General features: G+C 31.5%; 3 protein-coding genes across 4 annotated transcripts in view; 2 read left to right on the plus strand and 1 right to left on the minus strand.

The window, feature by feature from the left end:
* The first annotated feature begins 537 nt into the window (after positions 1-537).
* Positions 538-4,434, plus strand: LOC124534957. Its single transcript, XM_047110993.1, has 5 exons — positions 538-606; positions 1,728-1,859; positions 2,420-2,493; positions 3,127-3,234; positions 4,287-4,434. The coding sequence occupies exons 1-5, from the start codon at positions 538-540 to the stop codon at positions 4,432-4,434; spliced, it is 531 nt and encodes a 176-aa protein (XP_046966949.1).
* Positions 4,435-8,336: 3,902 nt separating this feature from the next.
* On the plus strand, positions 8,337-14,601 carry LOC124534958. The gene is made up of 5 exons (XM_047110994.1): positions 8,337-8,378; positions 9,994-10,125; positions 10,617-10,690; positions 13,712-13,819; positions 14,439-14,601. Exons 1-5 carry the CDS (start codon positions 8,337-8,339, stop codon positions 14,599-14,601), a joined length of 519 nt encoding a protein of 172 aa, XP_046966950.1.
* Positions 14,602-16,976: 2,375 nt separating this feature from the next.
* Positions 16,977-20,385, minus strand: part of LOC124534815 (acetylcholine receptor subunit beta-like 2) — a 61,425-nt gene continuing 58,016 nt past the window's right edge. The window contains exon 11 of one of the 2 annotated variants that reach the window (XM_047110835.1): positions 16,977-18,167. In XM_047110835.1, the coding sequence (XP_046966791.1) occupies positions 17,949-18,167 (219 nt within the window). In that variant the 3' untranslated portion in view covers positions 16,977-17,948. The remainder of the gene's footprint in view (positions 18,168-20,385) is intronic. The other variant, XM_047110834.1, reaches the window with a different exon arrangement.

Genomic DNA, 20,385 nt, shown 5'->3' on the forward strand with positions numbered 1-20,385 from the left:
ATTTAATACACAAAGTATATTTTATTTAATTCTGTTCTGTAACCAAAAAATATTTTGATTTAATTCATGTCCTTTCTATCTATATACTTACATCTACATTTTTTACATTTATTATCAAGTTCTTTCTAAATTATCTGCAATGATCTGCAATATATATTAAATTAAATGTTAAGTTTAAAATGAAGAAAAATACTTTAGTACATAGTATACATAACGTAAAGATTATTACACTAATGTAAACCAAGGAAAACAAATAAAAAAAACACAAGGGACATAACAACTTAGTTCCCAAGGTTGGTGGCACATTGACGATGTATAGAATAGTTAATATTTCTTACAACGTTATTGTCTATGGGTGATGGTGACCACTTACCATCAGATGGCCCATATGCTCACCCGCCAACCTATACCATAAAAAATCTTTTATTTAAATAATGATTTAAAAATACTGCTGAGATTATAATTAGAATAATTATATACCTACATTTTAATACAAATGAATTAACTGCGTACATTTGTTACAGGACTGTAGTATATATGTCAACCTGCGGTGGACACGATGTGGCCAAGAGAGGCCTAATCTTTCCACCTACAAGTTTATATGGAGTAAGTATATATATATACTATAAGATATTATATAAGCCAAGATTGGACGTTAAATCTTGGCTCGAAAAGTTGGTGGCGCATTGGCGATGTATGGAACTGTTAATAAATGTAACACAATTTTCCACAGCGCCAATGCTTATGGACGATCGTGACCAATTACCAGCGGATGCCTTATTTGTCTACGTCTCCTAATAATAATAAATACGTACAACATAATAATAAAAAATGACATGGAGTCTTTGACTTTTAGTAACTTTTTATTTTTTTTCTTTAGAAAAATTTTCTCTCCTCAGAGATTAATAAAAAACCTATTTCATTATTTTCCCTATTTAAAGTTATCTTAAGTTTGTTATTATTAAATTGATCATTTTTTTAGATAATGCAGTGTGTGTTATCACGTTTTTATTACATTAACAAATAAAAAAAATATAAGTGGTTCGATTTCATTCGGTTTTTTAATATATTTATTTTAATCGACTCAACGAAAATGTTCCAAATTCAAAAGTTTTCGTTTCAAATAGGAAGAAATATCATGTTTAATTAATTGAATGTCATTTTGCTTATGATGTTGCCACATGGAAAAAAAATAAGTTTATAATAATGAATTTCTATATTCCACTATTATACATTGGAATAGTGTTCAATTTAAAAAAAAAATGTTGAATTTGCATCCCGCGAATTATGAGAGTGTGATAAAAGAATATTCACTTGTGTTTGCTCATACATTTGTAGATTATGATTCCCGTTCGATTGCTTAACGGTTACCTTTCAAAATTGTTCAAAAGGAAATCATCGTCATCATACATTTTATATGTTTTTAAACATTGATATACTTTTAGCCCATTTTAAGTTCTTAATTATAAAATCTATATTAATATCATACATGTGAAAGTCTGTCTGACCAAACCGCTGAACCGAATTTCATGAAATACCTGACACATAACAGCCAACACTCTAAAATCGGAGAGAAGACGCGGGCTTAATAGTAGTCAATAACTTTTTATACGATTCTTAAATTTAAATTGATAGCTACTGACCCTGGAGGATACTGACCTATGTCAAAATGTCATCTTATAATATGATCAATGTTTTTTACGTGTTTTAATAATATTTAATTACAGACGTTCCTTGCTATCGCCGTACCACTCGACATACCGGACAGGAATGTTTTCGTTTCCTACAATTTTGAGTCCAACTACGCAGTCATCAGTAACATCACCCAGATCGATGAAGTTATTTTCCCAAACCTACCCGTAAGTTCATCTTAATAACATTATATTAATATATATATTTTTTTTTTCGATAAATCAACGTCTATTTTTAATTGTTGATTTTTATTAGTACAATTGAATTCAATTTAAAAATTGCCATTAAAAACATACCTATTCACTAAACATAAAATTCGTACAACACAAACAATACAATTTTTCCGAATGTTTCTCGTTATTGATTCCACAAAAATAAATTTTGCCAATAATACATTATATAATATATACATAATAATAAAAAAATATATAATCGAACTATAAAATCCATTTATTTATATTTCGTAAGTAATTAAATCAAATAAATATATAGATTTATCCGTACATTAATACATCATCTGATATTATTATTAAATACATACATTCTCTTAAATATTTTTTTTTATAATATAAAACTTAATAAAAATATAAAACCATGTCAAGTTTCATTACAATTCATAAACCACAAAATGTCAGTTTGACAGCAAATTATACAGAGGACATTTTGGTATCCGTCCAGAAATGCCTATGTTACGATTTTATTATATTTTTCAAACATTTCTTTTCAGATAGTTACTGCACGTCACAGCCGAAGCATAACACGGGAGTTGGCATACACGACCCTGGAAACGAAATTCAAAGAGTAAGTTCATTGATTGAAAACATGGAAATGTTATCGAGGCACGTTCTTTTAAACATACATACGATATCATGAACTGAAAGCTATATTCCTTCGTTTTAAATTCAGCTACTGAATTTGTTTACAATTTTTCTTAATATCATCCCGATTGATGAAAATATTTTCTAAAATTTTCATTTATTTATTTATTTGAATTTAGAACAAGAGCCGAGATGGCCCAGTGGTCAGAACGCGTGCTTCTTAACCCATGACTGCGGGTTCAAACCCACTGAATATTCAATATTCATATGCTTAATTAGTTTTAAATCATCTCGTGCTCGGCGGTGAAGGAGAACATCGTGAGAAAAACCTGCATGTGTCTAATTTCTATGATTCTACCACATGTGTATTTCACCAACCACACTTGGAATATGTTCCAAACCATCTCCTCAAAAGAGAGAGGAGGCCTTACCCCAGAAGTAGGAAATTTACAAGCTGTTGTTGTTGTTTTGTTAAATATATAATTGAACAGAAAGCTATGTTAACCAACTATGTATCGTTCGAAAATGAATATCTTTTCAAACATTTTTCGTTCTCTTTTTGAAAGTTTTTTTTTTAAATATTTTTTTTTATAATCTGTATAATCTGTTGCATCAGACACGGTATGGAGGGGAGGAGCTGTATGCTTCGAAATATTTGCGAGGCCGCTGAAACGCCGCTTCATCACAATGGTCTTTTGGGACACATAATGCATATTGTTTTTACGTGAGTATCGAAAACGCTTTAATTTAGCGTTATCTGTGTGAAATATATATAATAGTAAAGAAAACGTAACACACACGAGCAAAATTATAATAACAAATTTGAATGAACATTTTGTAGATATTTGACGAACGTTAAACACACTACCTACCAATACTCATCGGAAAAATAAATGAAATTTGACAATCTTTGTGGTCGAGCAGTTTCATGGGTACGCCACTCTGAGGTCTCGGGTTCAATTTTCGAAGTTCCTTAGTTTTCTATGTTATCTTGGGTCTGGGTGTTTATAGTAACGTCGTTGTTTTTGATTTTTGATAACACAAGGTTTACTTACATTGGGATCAGAGTAATGAAAGTTATATTAAGAAAAAATTACTCATTTCTTCTTTCATAATGATTCTATTGAAGTGATGGCATAACTAAACCCACTGTGTTATTCTGTAAAAAATCACTTCACTTTTCACTTGTAATGTTTTAAAAACTTTCGATGATATGTTATAACTTTCTAAAGTACTACGGACATGTTATGCGATATTCCTGTCTGTTCTTACATAATAACATACATAGATGTATTGATAAAACATGATAAAATATCAACCTCCTGTGGCGTAAGGATACGATGTTCACTATGCTCTTCGTTTTGTATTAAAATGCATGAGACACATCCAAAGGGGCTGATGTCAAGTGCATAGCTCTGATATCATCGCATACATACGACCTTTTATTGCTATGAGAATCTCTTAACACAAATCAACTTATGTAATCCATAGTATATATCATAAGCGGTACAAAATACGTTTATAAAACTGGTATTTTATTTGTTTTTGTTTTACTTGCACGACTACCTACCTACCTACTACTACTACCTGCAAATTTACGATTACAATTATGTAGTAATAATTCAAACATTATAGTATTTGTTATACTACATATTTACTAATTATCTACTTATATAAGAATATACTGCACTAAACTGTTACTTTGACATATTTAATTATATATATTTTTTTTTAATATGGTATTAATTTGCTGATAAAATGTTTAATTAATTTCAGACCGTCTTCATCAAAAGAGGAAGGTTTAGACGACGAGTATTACGAAGCAGAGGCAGACGGTCTGAGAGGCGACTGTGACAAATATCTCGACCTCTGCCCTTTTAGTCTTTTTGACGTTATAACCAGACTTGTTGAAATACGACATTAAAATCTCTCGTTAACCCTTTTTTTATTGTCTTTACCTATTTTAAATACCCTTTTAAATTAGTGATTCGTGAGATTTTTGAATTATACTTTGGGTAAATTTTATACTATTTCTATTACAAATAGTTACTTACTATATATGTATATGTGCTTAATTTGTGTTTATAAATCGTCTCGTCCTCAGCGGTGAAGGAAAAAATCGTGAGGACACCTGCATGTGTCTAATTTCATCGAAATTCTGCCACATGTGCATTCCACCAACCCGCATTGGAACAGCGTGGTATAATATGTTCCAAACCCTTAATGAGAGAGGAGGTCTTAGCACAGCAGTGAGACATTTAGAGTCTGTTACTTTACTAATATATTAAAATGGCAATTAAAAGATTTACATGAAAAACTTTAACGATAAAATCGATGAGCTAGAGGCAAGTAAAGTATTAATTCATTTACCCCTTCGATATCTATTCTTGTGAGGTCAATCTAATACAGCTTCGATTTTATAGTCAATATTATTCTATTTTCACCAATTTCCAACGTGTCTCATATTTTTATATGGACACACAGCCAAGGCTAGTCAATGTATATACTTGTTTTACTATATCTTTATTTTAAAAAAAAATATACAAATGTATGAATCGTGCTTGTAAGTATACCGAAGGTATTCAAAGAGGCCCTATTTTGTAAGAAGCTTGAAAGGTGAAAAAGGGAAATTCAATGTTGTCTTAAATTTTCGCGATTACACATTAAAATAAAACTAGCTATAACGGATTTGAATCGCGTATATTAATTATTTTTAACATCCCGACGTTTCGAGCACTTTACAGCGTTCGTGGTCACGGGTAGGTGGATTGATTCCCCCAATCTATAAATATGAATGTTTATTATATCGTTTAAATAAATTACTTTTAACTAGATATTCTTGTTTGAATTCAATAAAACCGATTACTGCCGATTTATACAACCAATGGAATTAGCTCCCAAACGCGCCATTTGACGCTATTCGTCGCTATAGATTCTCGCGTCAGTTTAACCCGAGAAAATAAGTGCATGTAAATCGACGTGTCAAATTGACAAATATAGGTCATATGATATTACAAGTAATTACGTTTGTGTAAAGATCATATCCGCATAAGTAATAAATATTGATAATTCGGGATAGCGTACTTAATTCGGATGTGATCGGTTTTAAAAAAATTGCCGATGCGACATATAAGTTGTGTCGCACTTTACTACTTTCTCTTTTTCACAAATGAAATGAACTAGAATAACATTTTGATGTAATTTTAATCGCTTGTTTTAAATATTAGCAGTTACTTTCAAATATTACAAGAATTTTAGGAATTTCTTCACACTTTTTATAAGTTGGGACACGATTCATGATTTTAGTACAATTATCATGGAGTCGTTTCAACTCGGTCGACTCATTGTCACCTAAAATTAGCGCTTTTAACGACCTCAGGTCATATAACGGTATAATAAGACCTTTGGTGCGGTATTGTGGAAACTACACGTATTTCTTATACTAGTCGTAATATTTGTCGCGTTGTATACACAGAACCATATTTAAATAAGTAATAGTGATAATTGATATATATAATATTTACATTTTTTATTAATAATAATAGTAACGTGAATTTGAAAAAAGAACGATATACAAAAAGAAATGTGTAGATAATTATTAATATTCATTTAATTGATACTTGAATAATAAATAGTAAAAAAGTTTTAAAGTGATTTTTGAAATTGGAATCGCAGATAAATCTTAAATTAATTTATATATTTTTTTTCTAAATGTACCTTGGAAGTCGAAGATCTTAACATAAATATCCATTAGATACGACTGTTTGAAATACATTCTCAAACTATGCCGTAATAATAAAGCAAGTTTTTACGTCGAGTTTTCACTTTATTTTAAAATATTGGATCGTTCCAAATTTAAATATTTAAGTGTTCAAATATCAGTGTTGTGATATTCGAAAATATGGCGTGGAATGAACTATTACTAGTAATGTAAGTAATTTGAAATTAGAACCAATTTTACATGTTTGAATTTATCAGATTCAAATGCAATGATATCTGTATTGTATATTCTTATTTTAAAATGTGTTTTTTTTTAATACATCTTAGGCTATGGTAGAAAGCAGGCTTAGCTTAGAAAATAGTATAGACAGCTTGTCTTATATAACCACTGCACCAAATTGCTGCATTGAGTTATTTGAGCACTACTTAATAGAAGGAAGGCTTTTGGTTTACAAAACGTGAGCTAGACAAGCTAAATATAATTACAATTTTTTATACATAGTTACATTATATACAAAAAAACTTCTAGTATAATCCATAAAATAAACCAGAATACAAAACCCATTATATAAGGAAGCAAACATTTCTTAAACCTCAAACCGTTGAACGCAAACTTCATTTTAATTTTAAATCCCCTTTCCCTCCTCAAAGACGCTCATATTTCGTATCTTATATATTTTTCTCCTTAACAATAATATTAGTCGGGATATTTTATTTATTTTACGCTAAAACTTTCCTCGTTCATTTTATTTTTATTATTTTAGATTCGCTTTTAATATTCTTTTCAGCCTTTTCCATAAATACTTGGCTGATCCACGTATTACATAAATGGTAACCATTTTCTTATTTTCTTATTGTCATATATATATTTTGAATGGGAGACCGATAAAGAGTTATTATTCATATTGTTTTTTTGTCGATAAAATCTTAGTGACAGCCAGTACGTTCCGCCGCCCAAAAACCGACGTTAAAGTTTTTTACCTGTTGACTTCCAAGGAGGATATATTAATTTAAATAATTGTATTTAATTAACATGACTTTATATTTTTTAAATGTTAAAAAAGAGTAACTAGTGAGTTTCTTGCCGGTTCTTCTCGGTAGAATCTACTTTCCGAACCGGTGGTAGCTTCACTTAATTGTAAAATAACGATTCAAAAGTACTTGTAAAAGCCTATTTGAATAAAGTTTATTTTGATTTGATTTGATTTGATTCGTACCAAAATCTAAAAGAGTACACACCCGGTAAAAAGTACGCTTGTGATTAATTATAAAGTACATTCGTGTACTAGTATATCGTTAACGTTGGCTGATCTGAAATGAGATTGTTTACTCTCTGAGGACGACCTCCGTGGTCGAGTAGTGTGTATACTGTTTTCATGGGTATGCCACTCCGATGTCCCGGGTTCAATTCCTGGCCGAGTCGATGTAGTTTAACATTAGTTTTCTTTGTTGTCTTGGCTCTGGGTGTTTGTGGTAACGTCGTTACTTCTGATTTCCATAACACAAGTGCTTCAGCTACTTAGATTGGGATCAGAGTAATGTATGTGATGTTGTCTCGTATTTATATTTATTATTTACTCTGACCAAAACATAGTTAGTAATAACTACAGTCACAAGAGACGTAACATTGACTTACGACCCAAATATCTATGGACAATGATATATGATCTGGCTTTATACAACGAACCTTAATATAACGTACCTCAATGTAACGATTTCCTCGATTATTACGAATAAAACCATTTTTTTTCTCTATAACGAATTTTAGAACAACCTAACCTCAACATAACAAACCTCAGTTTTACGAATTACTTGATATAACGAATATTAACTTATTCCCTTCTGATTTATTATATCGAGGTTGCACTGTATTATAATAATCCTAATAAATAATCCTATTTTATATAAAAATAGACTACAGAACCATTCCACTGCTAGACGAGGTATCCTCGCCTCTCTAGAAAATGTTTATTTAAGTTAGTTACCCAATAGTGTACGACTGAATTATAAGCGACTGCAATTTTCAAAATTGCAACTATTTAATTCAATTAATTAATTATTTTTTCCAGGCTCGTGTTGGTGTCTTCCTCAGAAAGTCATGACGTAATGAAACGCGGCCTTATATTTCCACCAACGAGTTTATACGGGGTAAGATATAATTACAAAAAAAATTATTACAAAAGTTTTCTAAAAAAAAGTGACATCTATAAAGTCAGAAGGTAATATGCGACATTGACTACAATGATTAAAACATAAGAGTCACGCTACACGCTCATCAAAATAGGATTACTATATAATAAGTCTGCCTAGTAATAGGTAGAGTATGGAGTGAGTTTTTACAGAATAGCCCTGCAGCACCTTAATGAAGTTTTTCCATTCGAGAATAATAGAAAGAGTAATTAGGATCTCTGATAAGATAATTGCAATTTATATTCATTATAGAGATACGAATTAGATTTCAATATTTAAATATAATAAATGAATAAACCGTTACTGCTTTGTGATTGGTCCCTGATCACGTCATTATCTTCCAATGGCCATCGAACAAAGATTCAGAAGGTAAATTTTAATGTACCACAAAATCGTAACGTAAATTTGAATCGTTACAAGTATTAAAAGTTTCAAACATTTTAATCGAAATTAAAGTAGTAACAAAACATTCCTTATCTAATTTAATTGATTAAAATTAATAATGTAAAATAACAGCCTGTAAATTTCCGATTTTTGGGTTAAAGCCACCTCTTCCATTAAGAAGAGGGTTTGGAACATATTCCACCACGCTGTTCCAATGCGGGTAGGTGGAATGAACATGTGGCAGAATTTTGATGAAATTAGACAATGCAGTTTTGCTCACGATGTTTTCCTTCGCCACCGAGCACGAGATGAATTTTATACACAAATTAAGCAGATATATATAGTAGTACTTGCCTGGATTTGAACCTGCAATCATCGGTTAAGATGCACGCGTTCTAACCATTGTGTCATCTCAGATTAATTGATTGTTTACTTTGAATAAAGTCTTAGTATATTAATGTTTCTTGAAATACTAATATATATGGGCAGTTTCCAATTTTGAAATGTAAAAAAAAATAATGAGTTTCATCATCCCATATCTGCTCATACAATTCAATTGAAAAATTGACTGTGATTGTAATTAAAGTAGTTTATTGTTATAGTTTGTTGTTACAGAAAAGATTAAGACTTATTTTTTATATGATGTTCCACTTTGAGAGATGATAAAGTAATTTGCAGGCATTTATTAGTCAGACATAATCAGTGAGAGTCATAGTTGATTTTTTATCTCATATTTTTAAGAACTTAGTGTTAACTTAGAAATAAAAACAATGTTTATTGGATTTTCTTATATAGTTTTATCAGAATTTTAAATAATTTTTCACTCGATATGTGGTTACAAATACACATTCGAAATTCAATTTTCCCGCCATGACGACTATCTGTCAATCGTGTTACCAGATTAAAAATATTATATTATAATTTTTAATAAACAAAGACTAAGTTTTTTATACAGATAGTAATAAGTAATTTATAACATTTAATAAAATGCAATACATTATAATTAAGTCTTATACGGTGTTAATTTTAATTTATGAAATTCTTTCACCATCAGATCGTTTCTGTCTGGCTACGTTTTAAAAAACAAAAGAATGTTCAATAGATGTAATAAATGTTTTAACAAGAAATCATTGTTGAATTATCTCGGCTAAGAGCACTAAATTAATTTCATTAATTCTTTCCATTCCAGACATTCATTGCAATAGCTGTACCTCTCGACATTCCAGACAAGAACGTGTTCGTGTCTTACAACTTCGAGTCTAATTATGCTGTCGTCACAAACATTACCGAGCTGGATGAAGTAATATTTCCGAACTTACCAGTAAGTTGATTTATATAGAAATTGTTGAAATTCCAGCTTTTCATATTCGTTGTGCATATTATTTTAAAAAACGTAACGTTATTAATAACGACATAACGTCATTCATCGATGTTACTGCTTAAAAAATGTATAAATTAATAAATTTATTTCATTAATTTATTTAAAAAAAAACAGGAAGTTTAACTTATTATGAATGAGTCGGTGCGGTATCAGTACTCATATATGGTGGTACAGCTTTGTGCAAACGCGTCTAGGTATGTACCACCTCAAAAAATGTAAATTCATTTCATGCTACCGCCAAACAGATTGCTGTTTGGCGGTAGCTTGTAGCGGTACTTTATATTGTTGTGTTTCAGCGTGAACGCTGAATAAGCCAGTGTAACTGCACACATCAATGACATATATGACATTACATAGACATACATATATGTAAAATATATAAATGAATTTGTTAATATATCATTAAACATATTCCATGATTTTATTAACAGGTAGTGACAGCGCGTCATACTCGCAGTATCACCAGAGAGATGGCTTACACGGTCCTCGAAACCAAGTTTAAAGAGTAAGTAAGAACTACTACTACCACTACTAATACTACTACTGTTTTATTTATTATTACAGCACCACCCAACTCACATTCCATGACCTATACTAACAGCATTGATTGCTTGGAAGAGACCGCTATGTAGTGATAATATCGCCAAAATTTACGTCTCTTTTATTTAGGCTGTATCCATGTTGTATTTAATAATTTTCCCTTTACCTACCCCGCCCTTTGCTTCGCACGGGTACAATACAGGTACTAAATATACTGCACAATTTGTTTATTTACAACATCGCATTAGAAACTTCTAAAATTATCAGAGTTTCTTTGCTATATTTTCTATGTATTACATACAAAAACCTTCCTCTAGAATCGTTCTATCTATTAAAAAAACCGCATAGAAATCCGTTGCGTAATTTTATATAGGAAAAGACAGTAAGCGACTTTGTTTTACACTATGTAATAAATAATAGTGTAAAAAGGCATAACACTTTACTAATTTCAAATTATACTCTGTTTGTATACTCATATACATATGTATATAAATTAAATCAATTCTAATTGTATACAACCCTATTATATACTAATCCATTTATATAATTCCTAGAAATAAAGCGCTTCCAGGAAATATCCGGAAGCAATTAACTGTAACTCTTCATTCAACGTTTACATAAACAAAGGACGGGGCTGATTTCAATAATACGTACTAACACAAACGGTTGTCGGAAAGGAAGTCTTGTCGGTTCTCGCTAGAATCTACAATACGAACCGGCGGTCGCTTTGAATTTAATTTAATCGTGTAAAAGTAGAATCAAGTAGATATTCTACTTGAATAAAGTATATTTTGATTAGATTGTACAGACTATAACTGGCCGTAGTATCTACGAATTTATAAAACTACCCCACCAAATCGAATAGGTAATTATTTTAAAGTAAACACTATCGAATCAATGGATCTTTCTATCCGTACAAGCTTTAATAAAAAATTTAAATGTCCTCTATTGAAATATCTTGTAAAATACTGCATAACAGTATTTAGCGTTATGTTTATTCTAAAGAATCTTTGATGATAATGATGAATCTTTAATATGTTATTAGCCTGTAAAGTATCAGTCAGTAAGTGTCCTGCTATGGGGCTAAGGCCTATTCCATTTTTGTCCCATGTGTCAGTAGGTTGACTGGTTTATTCTGTGTTCAAGCTGAAACACATCAATATAAAGTATCACTGTTTGGTAGTAGCATATGAGATGACTGGGTGGTACATACCTAGACGCGATTGCACAAAGCTCTACCACCATATATGAGATGAGTTCTGTTACTGAGCCCACTCATTGTATATATTTAAGTCAGACTTTTCTGCTTTTCTTAAATATTAGGATAAAATTATACGAAACCTTTAAAATTATTCCACAAAAGTGGACCATTCTGGATAGAATTTTTCCAAGTCATACAAGTATTATTTTTATATTGAGATTTAAAAAAAAATACAGTCGAATTGATAACCTTTTTTGAAGTCGGTTGAAAAAAGTGTCCTATTGTGGGGCTAAGGCCTTGTCCATTTTTGAAGGTTTGAACTAATTCTACCACGCACATAGATAAACAGGCGGCAGAAGTTCATTAAAATTAGACACGTGCAGGTTTCCTCAAATCGTTTTCCGTCGCTACATAGCACGAAATTAAATATGAACACAAATAAAACTATTAAATTTAAATACTGCGGTGCTTATCTGAAGATATCATAGAGTCATCCCCGTCACCCATACCACGGATCATAAACAAATACAAATAATAATGATACAATGAACTGGTGTATTATACATATTCGACGCTGTAAAAATAAATAGAGCTACTGTCAACTTTCTCGTACTTTCCGGTTCTATAAACAATTCTATTAAAAGAGTATCTACTGATATTTAACAAAAAGTTTCCTTGTATCCGTTGTAGGTTTTGATCTGGGCGATCGTGATATCCCTTTTCAACCGACTTATAAAAAAGGAGGTTATCAGCTCGACATATATGTAACATTATTAGAATTTAATTATATTTGAGTATATAATTTCGTAAGTGTTTGTATGTTTGTCCAAGAATTTCTCGAAAACTAAAAATCGTATTTAAATTATCATTTTTAATATCATTTAGGTACACTTCATAGGAGTGTAAGTTACACAAAAATTGGTCGATTAGTATTATAGACATATATATGTTTGTTTTTAGTTCACGGGCTGTTTCTAATTTTGAAGTAATTTTTGATAAATTATGTTTTATGGAGCTGCGATGGCTCAGTGGTTAGAACACTTGCATCTTAATCGATTATTTCAGGTTCAAACCCAGGAAAGCACTACTATATATATATATATATATATATATATGTGTGTGTGTGTGTGTGTTTAATTTGTGTTTATAATTCATCTCGTGAAGGAAAACATCGCGAGGAAACTTGCATGTGTCTAATTTCATAGAAATTATGCCACAAGTGCTTATTTTACTTTACTATTTTTTATGAAATAGATAAGTGGGCGGGAAAATGCTACCTGGTAGGATGTCGTTACTGCCGAAATAAATTTTAATCATTCCTTAATTCTCTGTCTGTCTGGTCTGGTCTGGTCGGGTCCCAATTTCGTTTATTTTTCAGGCAGTAGAATAAAAAAATAAAAATCGATGTGAGTTGTTGGCGCCCACTTAGCATATATTTTACCATTTTAGCTGATGTAATAAGGTGTAACTTAGGCTACAAATATATACATATATTTTTGTTGAACCAATTGGGCACGACCGAACGTTGTGAAAGACCGGGCGTTGTGGCGATCTTTGGGGGAGGCCTATATCCAGTTCGGCTGAAATGATGATGATGAATGATGTATCGCGCACGACGTCACGGGCACAGCTAGTTCTCTAATAAAATAGACCACCATAGAATAAAAACTGTTTTTATTTTACTGCTAAGTCAATAAAATTATCAAAAATATAAATCATATCATAGAACGTGTCTAGTGAAATTTCATTGACTTCATTTAACAAGAAAATTATTGTTATTTTCAGGCATGGTATGAAAGGCAAAGAATGTATGCTTCGCAACATCTGTGAGGCCGCTGAGACGCCGCTGTATCACAATGGATTTCTGGGACACATATTGCATATTATTTTTACGTAAGTATCTAAATATAGTATCTAGTAAATCGAATTATCGACGATCAAGCTTTTGCATAGAGATGTTGGATCACTCTGCATCTTCTACTGAATTTTTGACGGAGAATGTTTCAAGGAATTGTTCGAATTAACTCCGACTGCTGAATTTTACTCTCGGACATCTCGAAATTTCACCCTCACCACCTCGATGTCATAAAATCCACAATAGCATGATTTTTAAGACGTTTTATACCTTGCACAACCATTCTGTGGAACTAGCTTACGCCGGCGATTTTTCCGAACCAATACGACTTGGGAACTCAAGAAAAGAGTATACTCCTTCCTTAAAAGCCGACAACGCCTGCAAGCCCCCTGGTGTTGCAGATGTCCATGGGTGGTGGTAATCACTTTCCATCATGGGCTCGTTTGCCCCTATATTATTTATTTTATTATTATTAAAAAATATATAGATAGGTTGTTTTGATCTTAATAAGAAATGTATTCATTATAATTTAAGCATGTTTTAAAAACTTCTATTAGGCAATGTGGTTTCAAATCTTCATCAGGAATGTTTATTGTATTTTAAGGGAATCATTTTTAATCTTTATAATTATATTTGGTAACTTTTTCTTATTTTAAGGCCATCAACATCTAAAGAGGAAGGCTTAAATGAAGAATATTACAAAGCAGAGTTGGATGGACTAAGAGGCGACTGCGATAAATACCTTGACCTCTGTCCTTTTAGCCTCTTTGACGCAATCACTAGATTGGTTGAAACGAAACACAAGCAAGTCATTACGTAAATTATATTTATGAATCGTAAGACTGAAATAAAGTAATTAGAAAATCAATTTTTATTTAAATACAGTTTTTTAATTAAACATCCCTAATTAACGAATTGGACTATATGGATATACCAATTTATAATGAGATGTTGTTGTAAGGCCCTGAGCAGTGAGTTTTACAATAACATCAACATTACATTTATGGGCTCCCAGTTATCCGAGAGAATCAAGCATATTATTTATTACATATAAAAAAAATTTAGGAATTCTGTGTGTAATATTAAAATAACCACTTTTTACTAAATGCATAAATAAATTCTCAGTACATATAATAACAAAAAAAAACATTATTTACAATTTTTGTCTGTCTGTCTGCCTGTCTGTTTGTCCTGGTTAATGTTCGTTATTTCTTCTCAAGCATAAGTTCGCAGCCATTGTTCATAATTATTAACTTGTTCAAATACAAGTTGAAACATTGATTTCTTTTCTCGTTAACTAACGTCGGAGCTGTTATGCAACAAAATATACTCTTATTAAATTTTAAAAAGAATTTTTTTTAACTTTTCCTGAAATGGAAAAAGAGGTTTTAGCCCAGTTGTGACAGACAGTTGGGACAGGAAGGCACTGTTACTTACTTACTTATACTTTTTTTACTACTTTAAAGAGTCACCGTTAGTTATCGCAACACTTTTGTAGCTCTTTTCAACCGACTTCCAAAAGGAGGAGGTTATCAATTCGTCTGTATTTATTTTTTTTTTTTTTTTTATGTTTGTTACCTCATAACTTTTCACTGGGTGGACCGATTTTGAAATTTTTTTTTTGTTTGAAAGGTGGTGCTTCCCGTGGGGTCCCATTTTTTTTTTTTTTTTTTCCGATGATGGTATCCATATGAAAACGACATAACTCTTAAATTTGCATTATGTATATGCGCGACAAATAGGTGAATAACTGAAAATCACGTTAATTAATTTTGATAATTCTTTTTTTATTATAAAATATATACTTCAAGGGTAATTTGGTGAAAGTTTGGTAAGGTTCTGAGCACAGGATCCATGACAAAGTAACGGAACTGAAGGGAACGGAACAATTCTGAGGAGCACGTTAACGATACTCAGTCGAATCTTTTATTTATAGGTTATTTGGATATTTGAGTCAACTTCCGTAATGTGGTTATGTTTATGTAATTATCATAGTCGAATATTTTAATTAACTAGCTACCCACCCCGGCTTCGCACGGGTGCAATACTGATACCAAAAAATACTACAGAATTTGTTTATTTACGACATCACATCGCAAACTTCTAAAATTATCAGTGTTTCTTTTCTATATTGTCCATGTATTATATACACAAACCTTCCCCTTGAATCACACTATCTTTTGAAAAAAACCGCATCAAAATCCGTTGCGTAGATTTAAAGATATAGGGACAGAGAAAGCGTCTTTGTTTTATACTATGTAGTGATGGAACACCTATACGGCTCGCAGTTAGGGTGCGATATGGGGCAGAATTTCTTACTATCTTTAATCAAATTTTGTGTATGTGATGTGATGTCATATGATGTACGAAATATAGTTGGTCTTTTTCAAAGTTTTTTTGCTTAGTTCGATTACAGCTCTTTCGAGCGATCCTTGTAGTTTACGCCGCGTGACGTATTAAATCCGCATTTTCGAAAGTCTATTTTTGCTTTATTCGCAAGTTTCCTTTGAAATTGTCCTCGAAGTAGTTACTGACTCATTTAAACGGAACGCTTAATCTATCCATATTAAAAAAAAATAGTTAGTCAACATCAGCTTCACTTAAAATCAAAAAATAAATAAAAATTTTAACAAAAAGAAAAACCGACTTCAGACAAAACACTATTTTAAAACAAATGAATATGCACGAAAAAGTAATAAAAATAATTGCGTATTCAACATATTTTTTAGAGTCTTCCTAAGTTAAATGAAATGAAAAATGACACCGGCTCCAAATATACCAATAACTATAACTACATGATATAATCGTTAATCGACTTTTAAGTAGTCTAATATATTTCATTTCATTTAACTTAGGAAGACTCTAAAAAATATGTTGAATACGCAATTATTTTTATTACTTTTTCGTGCATATTCATTTGTTTTAAAATAGTGTTTTGTTTGAAGTCGGTTTATCTTTTTGTTAAAATTTTTATTTATTTAATGTCTTGATTCCTGAAGCCCTCGTTCGAAATGTAAATTAAAAAAAATCAAATTAATACTTGCCAGTATTTTTAAACATACATAATACACCACACATTACAAAAGCAATTAGGAACACACGAATAAAAAACATTTCATGATATATTTATTAAATTTATTCATCGTTAACTACATTTTTAACTTAAAACGAAAGACAATAATAGAATTTTCGTTTATTTAAACTAGTTACCTAGAAAATAATTCACAGCCATAAATTTTTACATACTAAAAATTATCATTTTAAAAAATCCTTGGCACAGATTAGAAATCATGGTTACGTTACACCAATCAATGTCAAAACAATAAATTTGTATTGCTTAACCTTTCGAACGGTGAGTGAGCCAGTGTATCTACATTCAAATTACATTACACTCATAATCAATAGATGCTAATGATTATAGGCCATAGCTTACTATAGGAAAGACCACCATCAGTAGACATGAGTCCGGCATTATCAACGAAATTAATTATCTCATACTATGTCTATATGTGTGCGTTTATAATCGCTTTGTTTTACTAACATTACCTTATCTTCCACAGTGATAAAAGCCTAACTAATACATATACATACCGTTTAATGATAGGTTCAACCCAGTTTCAAATTTAAAATATATACAAATACGTATACATTGATTAAAATTTTTTACTTAATTCTTAAGTATTATAAAGTAATGACCATTCTTTATCTGCCAAGCCGTCTGCGTTAGCAAAAACACGCTGTATATCATTACAGCTTAAGGTAAAATTAATGTGCTTTAAACAAATATTAATTATAACATAACACACGTCACACTTTTAAGAATCACTTAAATTAGCATTATTTTATGTTAATTCAATTGTACGAGTACTCATTTTATCTAAATTACAGACAATAATAAAAATATTCAATAAAAATTTAATACTTTTTTAGTATTTATTGTTATAGCAACACTTTCTGTGTCAACCTTAAACTCAAACTTAAATAGAAAAAAACTCATGTACAACTCATAACACCTTTGAGTAATTAAGGAGGTTTGAGAAGTTTGTCTTCAAAAATATGAAAATAACAGCACATATCACTTAATTAGAAATAGAAATAAAATTAATTTTATTTAGTAATTTCTATATGGTATATTATAAATTAACTTCTATTGATAATTAAAATACATTAATTTATGATACCAATCGTCTCAATGTCTTTTGGATAGAAGAAATTATTTTTACGCATTGGTATAGATGATATCTGCTGGTCCACTGGTACCCTGGTATCGTATAGAGATGGTGATTGGAAGATGATGCCGAAGGTACCCACGAAGCAGGCGATGGTGAACAGCCAGAGAAAGAAGCGATCCAAGACCATAGACATGAATTTCCAATCTTCCACGACCTGTAGATAAGAAATAATTTTGTTTATAAATAATTATTATGTATCGTTGAGTCGAGATCGCGTTCAAACCCAGACAAGCACTGCTGATTCATGTGCTTAATTTGTCTTTATAATTCGTCTCGTGCACAGCGGTGAAGGAAAACATCGTGAGGAAACCTGCATGTGACAAATTTCATAGAAATTCTGCCACATGTGTATTCCACCAACCCGCATTGGAACAGCGTGGTGGAATATGTTCCAAACCTTCTCCTCAAAGGGAGAGGAGGCCTTTAGCCCAGCAGTGGGAATTTACAGGCTGTTGTTGTATGTATCGTTAATCCTTAAAAATATGTTAGATCTATATTAATTTTATAAATGTGAAAGTAACTCTGTCTGTCGGTCTTTCACGACCAAACCGCTGAACCGATTTTGATGAAATTTGGTATGAAACAAACTTGAACTCCAATAAAGGACATAGGCTACTTTTTTGCCTCACACATGACAACCAACATCTTAAAACACGAACGAAGCCGCGGGCGACTACTACTTTAAATATAATTCCTTGGTATTAATTTTCAATTTAATTCTCTTCCTCTTTAAATAATCATTCTTATAAACACTCTAGTTATGGCTACTTTTAATTAAATAATAATAGTAAATATGAGACAACATCACATACATTACTCTGATCCCAATGTAAGTAGCTAAAGCACTTGTGTTATGGAATATCAGAAGTAACGACGCTACCGCAAACACACAGACCCAAGACAACATAGAAAACTAATGGTAATCTACATCGACTCGGCCGGGAATCGAAACTGGGACCTCGGAGTGGCGTACCTTTGAAATCGGTGTACACACCACTCGACCACGGAGGTCGTCAAATTAACAAAACAATGTATATATTAACTTCGATCGTCTGCATACAAACTACGCAGATACTAAGTTAAGTATTTAAGTTTCCGAACTTAGCAACTAATACAGAAATTGATATAAAATTAAAATTTATAAAAAATTCTCATTGATATGATAACCTAAAATTGAAACGAATTTATTATTAACTAGAGAACAAAGGAACAAAGGTCGTTGATAAAATCTACAGTCGCGAAGCCTGATCAATTTTCCATTGAAGAAGTTTCGACGTTGAAAAAGAATATTAGCAATTCCTTCTGATATCCGGCTCAGCGACCGAGTAGCCCTAATTTGATCAAGCTAAAACGATTGGTCACGATGGATTTTGTACGTTTTATTCTGGACAATTTGAGTTACGTAAGTGAATCTTATCCAATTGTGGTCAGGTTCGTATTTAATTAGCAAGCTTGTTTGCTAATTTCCAGATATTCTCTCACAAGCCTTTTCGGAGGAAATGAAAAATGTGAAAGTTTTCTTTTTTCATTATTTCTCAACACTGCCTGAATGAGACATTTTATGGGACAATTTCCGCTCAGAAATTAAACGTTTGAATACTCAAACCTTAACCGAAAGGCATGAACGGCTGATTATGTTTTGTGAACCTCTTTAAAATTGCCGTACATTGACATATCCGTACATATGGGCATATCCCATCTCAGATGATCGATGGTCCGGTGGTCACAACTTGTGAATCTTAACCAATACGCTATTTGACTGGTTTTTAAAATCCATTTTATATTATTTAGTAGAGGTTAAGGGACTTAGTAAAAGTTGAGGTTTTTATTTATAATATGTACATATTTGCCGAAAAATATCATATTAAACATTTCATATTTAAACAGCCCGCGAAAGCGCTACTTGGGCAATAGGGCGCGGCAACGGGATTAGTGTCGTCACTTGCCTGTATTTTAATCTGTGGTACATATAGTAGAAAAGCAAGCTTAACAAGAAAGTAACTTTACAATAAGCCCGGCCAATCAGGAGCGTTTTGTGTCACGTGAAAATCGTTTAAAAAAACATTTTTATTTATGATTTTTTTAATAAATCTATTCTTTTCAACTTTCGTTGATAAATAACCATCTTTAAACTCATATTATACGCTGATTACAATAATTGACACTTTATTTTTTACTGATTATGGACGCTCTAACGGCGGACATACAGGAGGAGGCACCCTGGTGCATGCTTTTCGCCGACGACATTGTACTGGTTGGTGAAGATGGACCTGAGTACCAGAGTAGATTGGAGGATTGGCAACGGAAACTGGAGAATGTTGGCCTGAAAATCAGTAGAACGAAAACTGAATACATGTTCTCCGATTTCGGCG

Source organism: Vanessa cardui, chromosome 13 (assembly GCF_905220365.1).
Source record: "Vanessa cardui chromosome 13, ilVanCard2.1, whole genome shotgun sequence".
Lineage (NCBI taxonomy): Eukaryota > Metazoa > Arthropoda > Insecta > Lepidoptera > Nymphalidae > Vanessa > Vanessa cardui.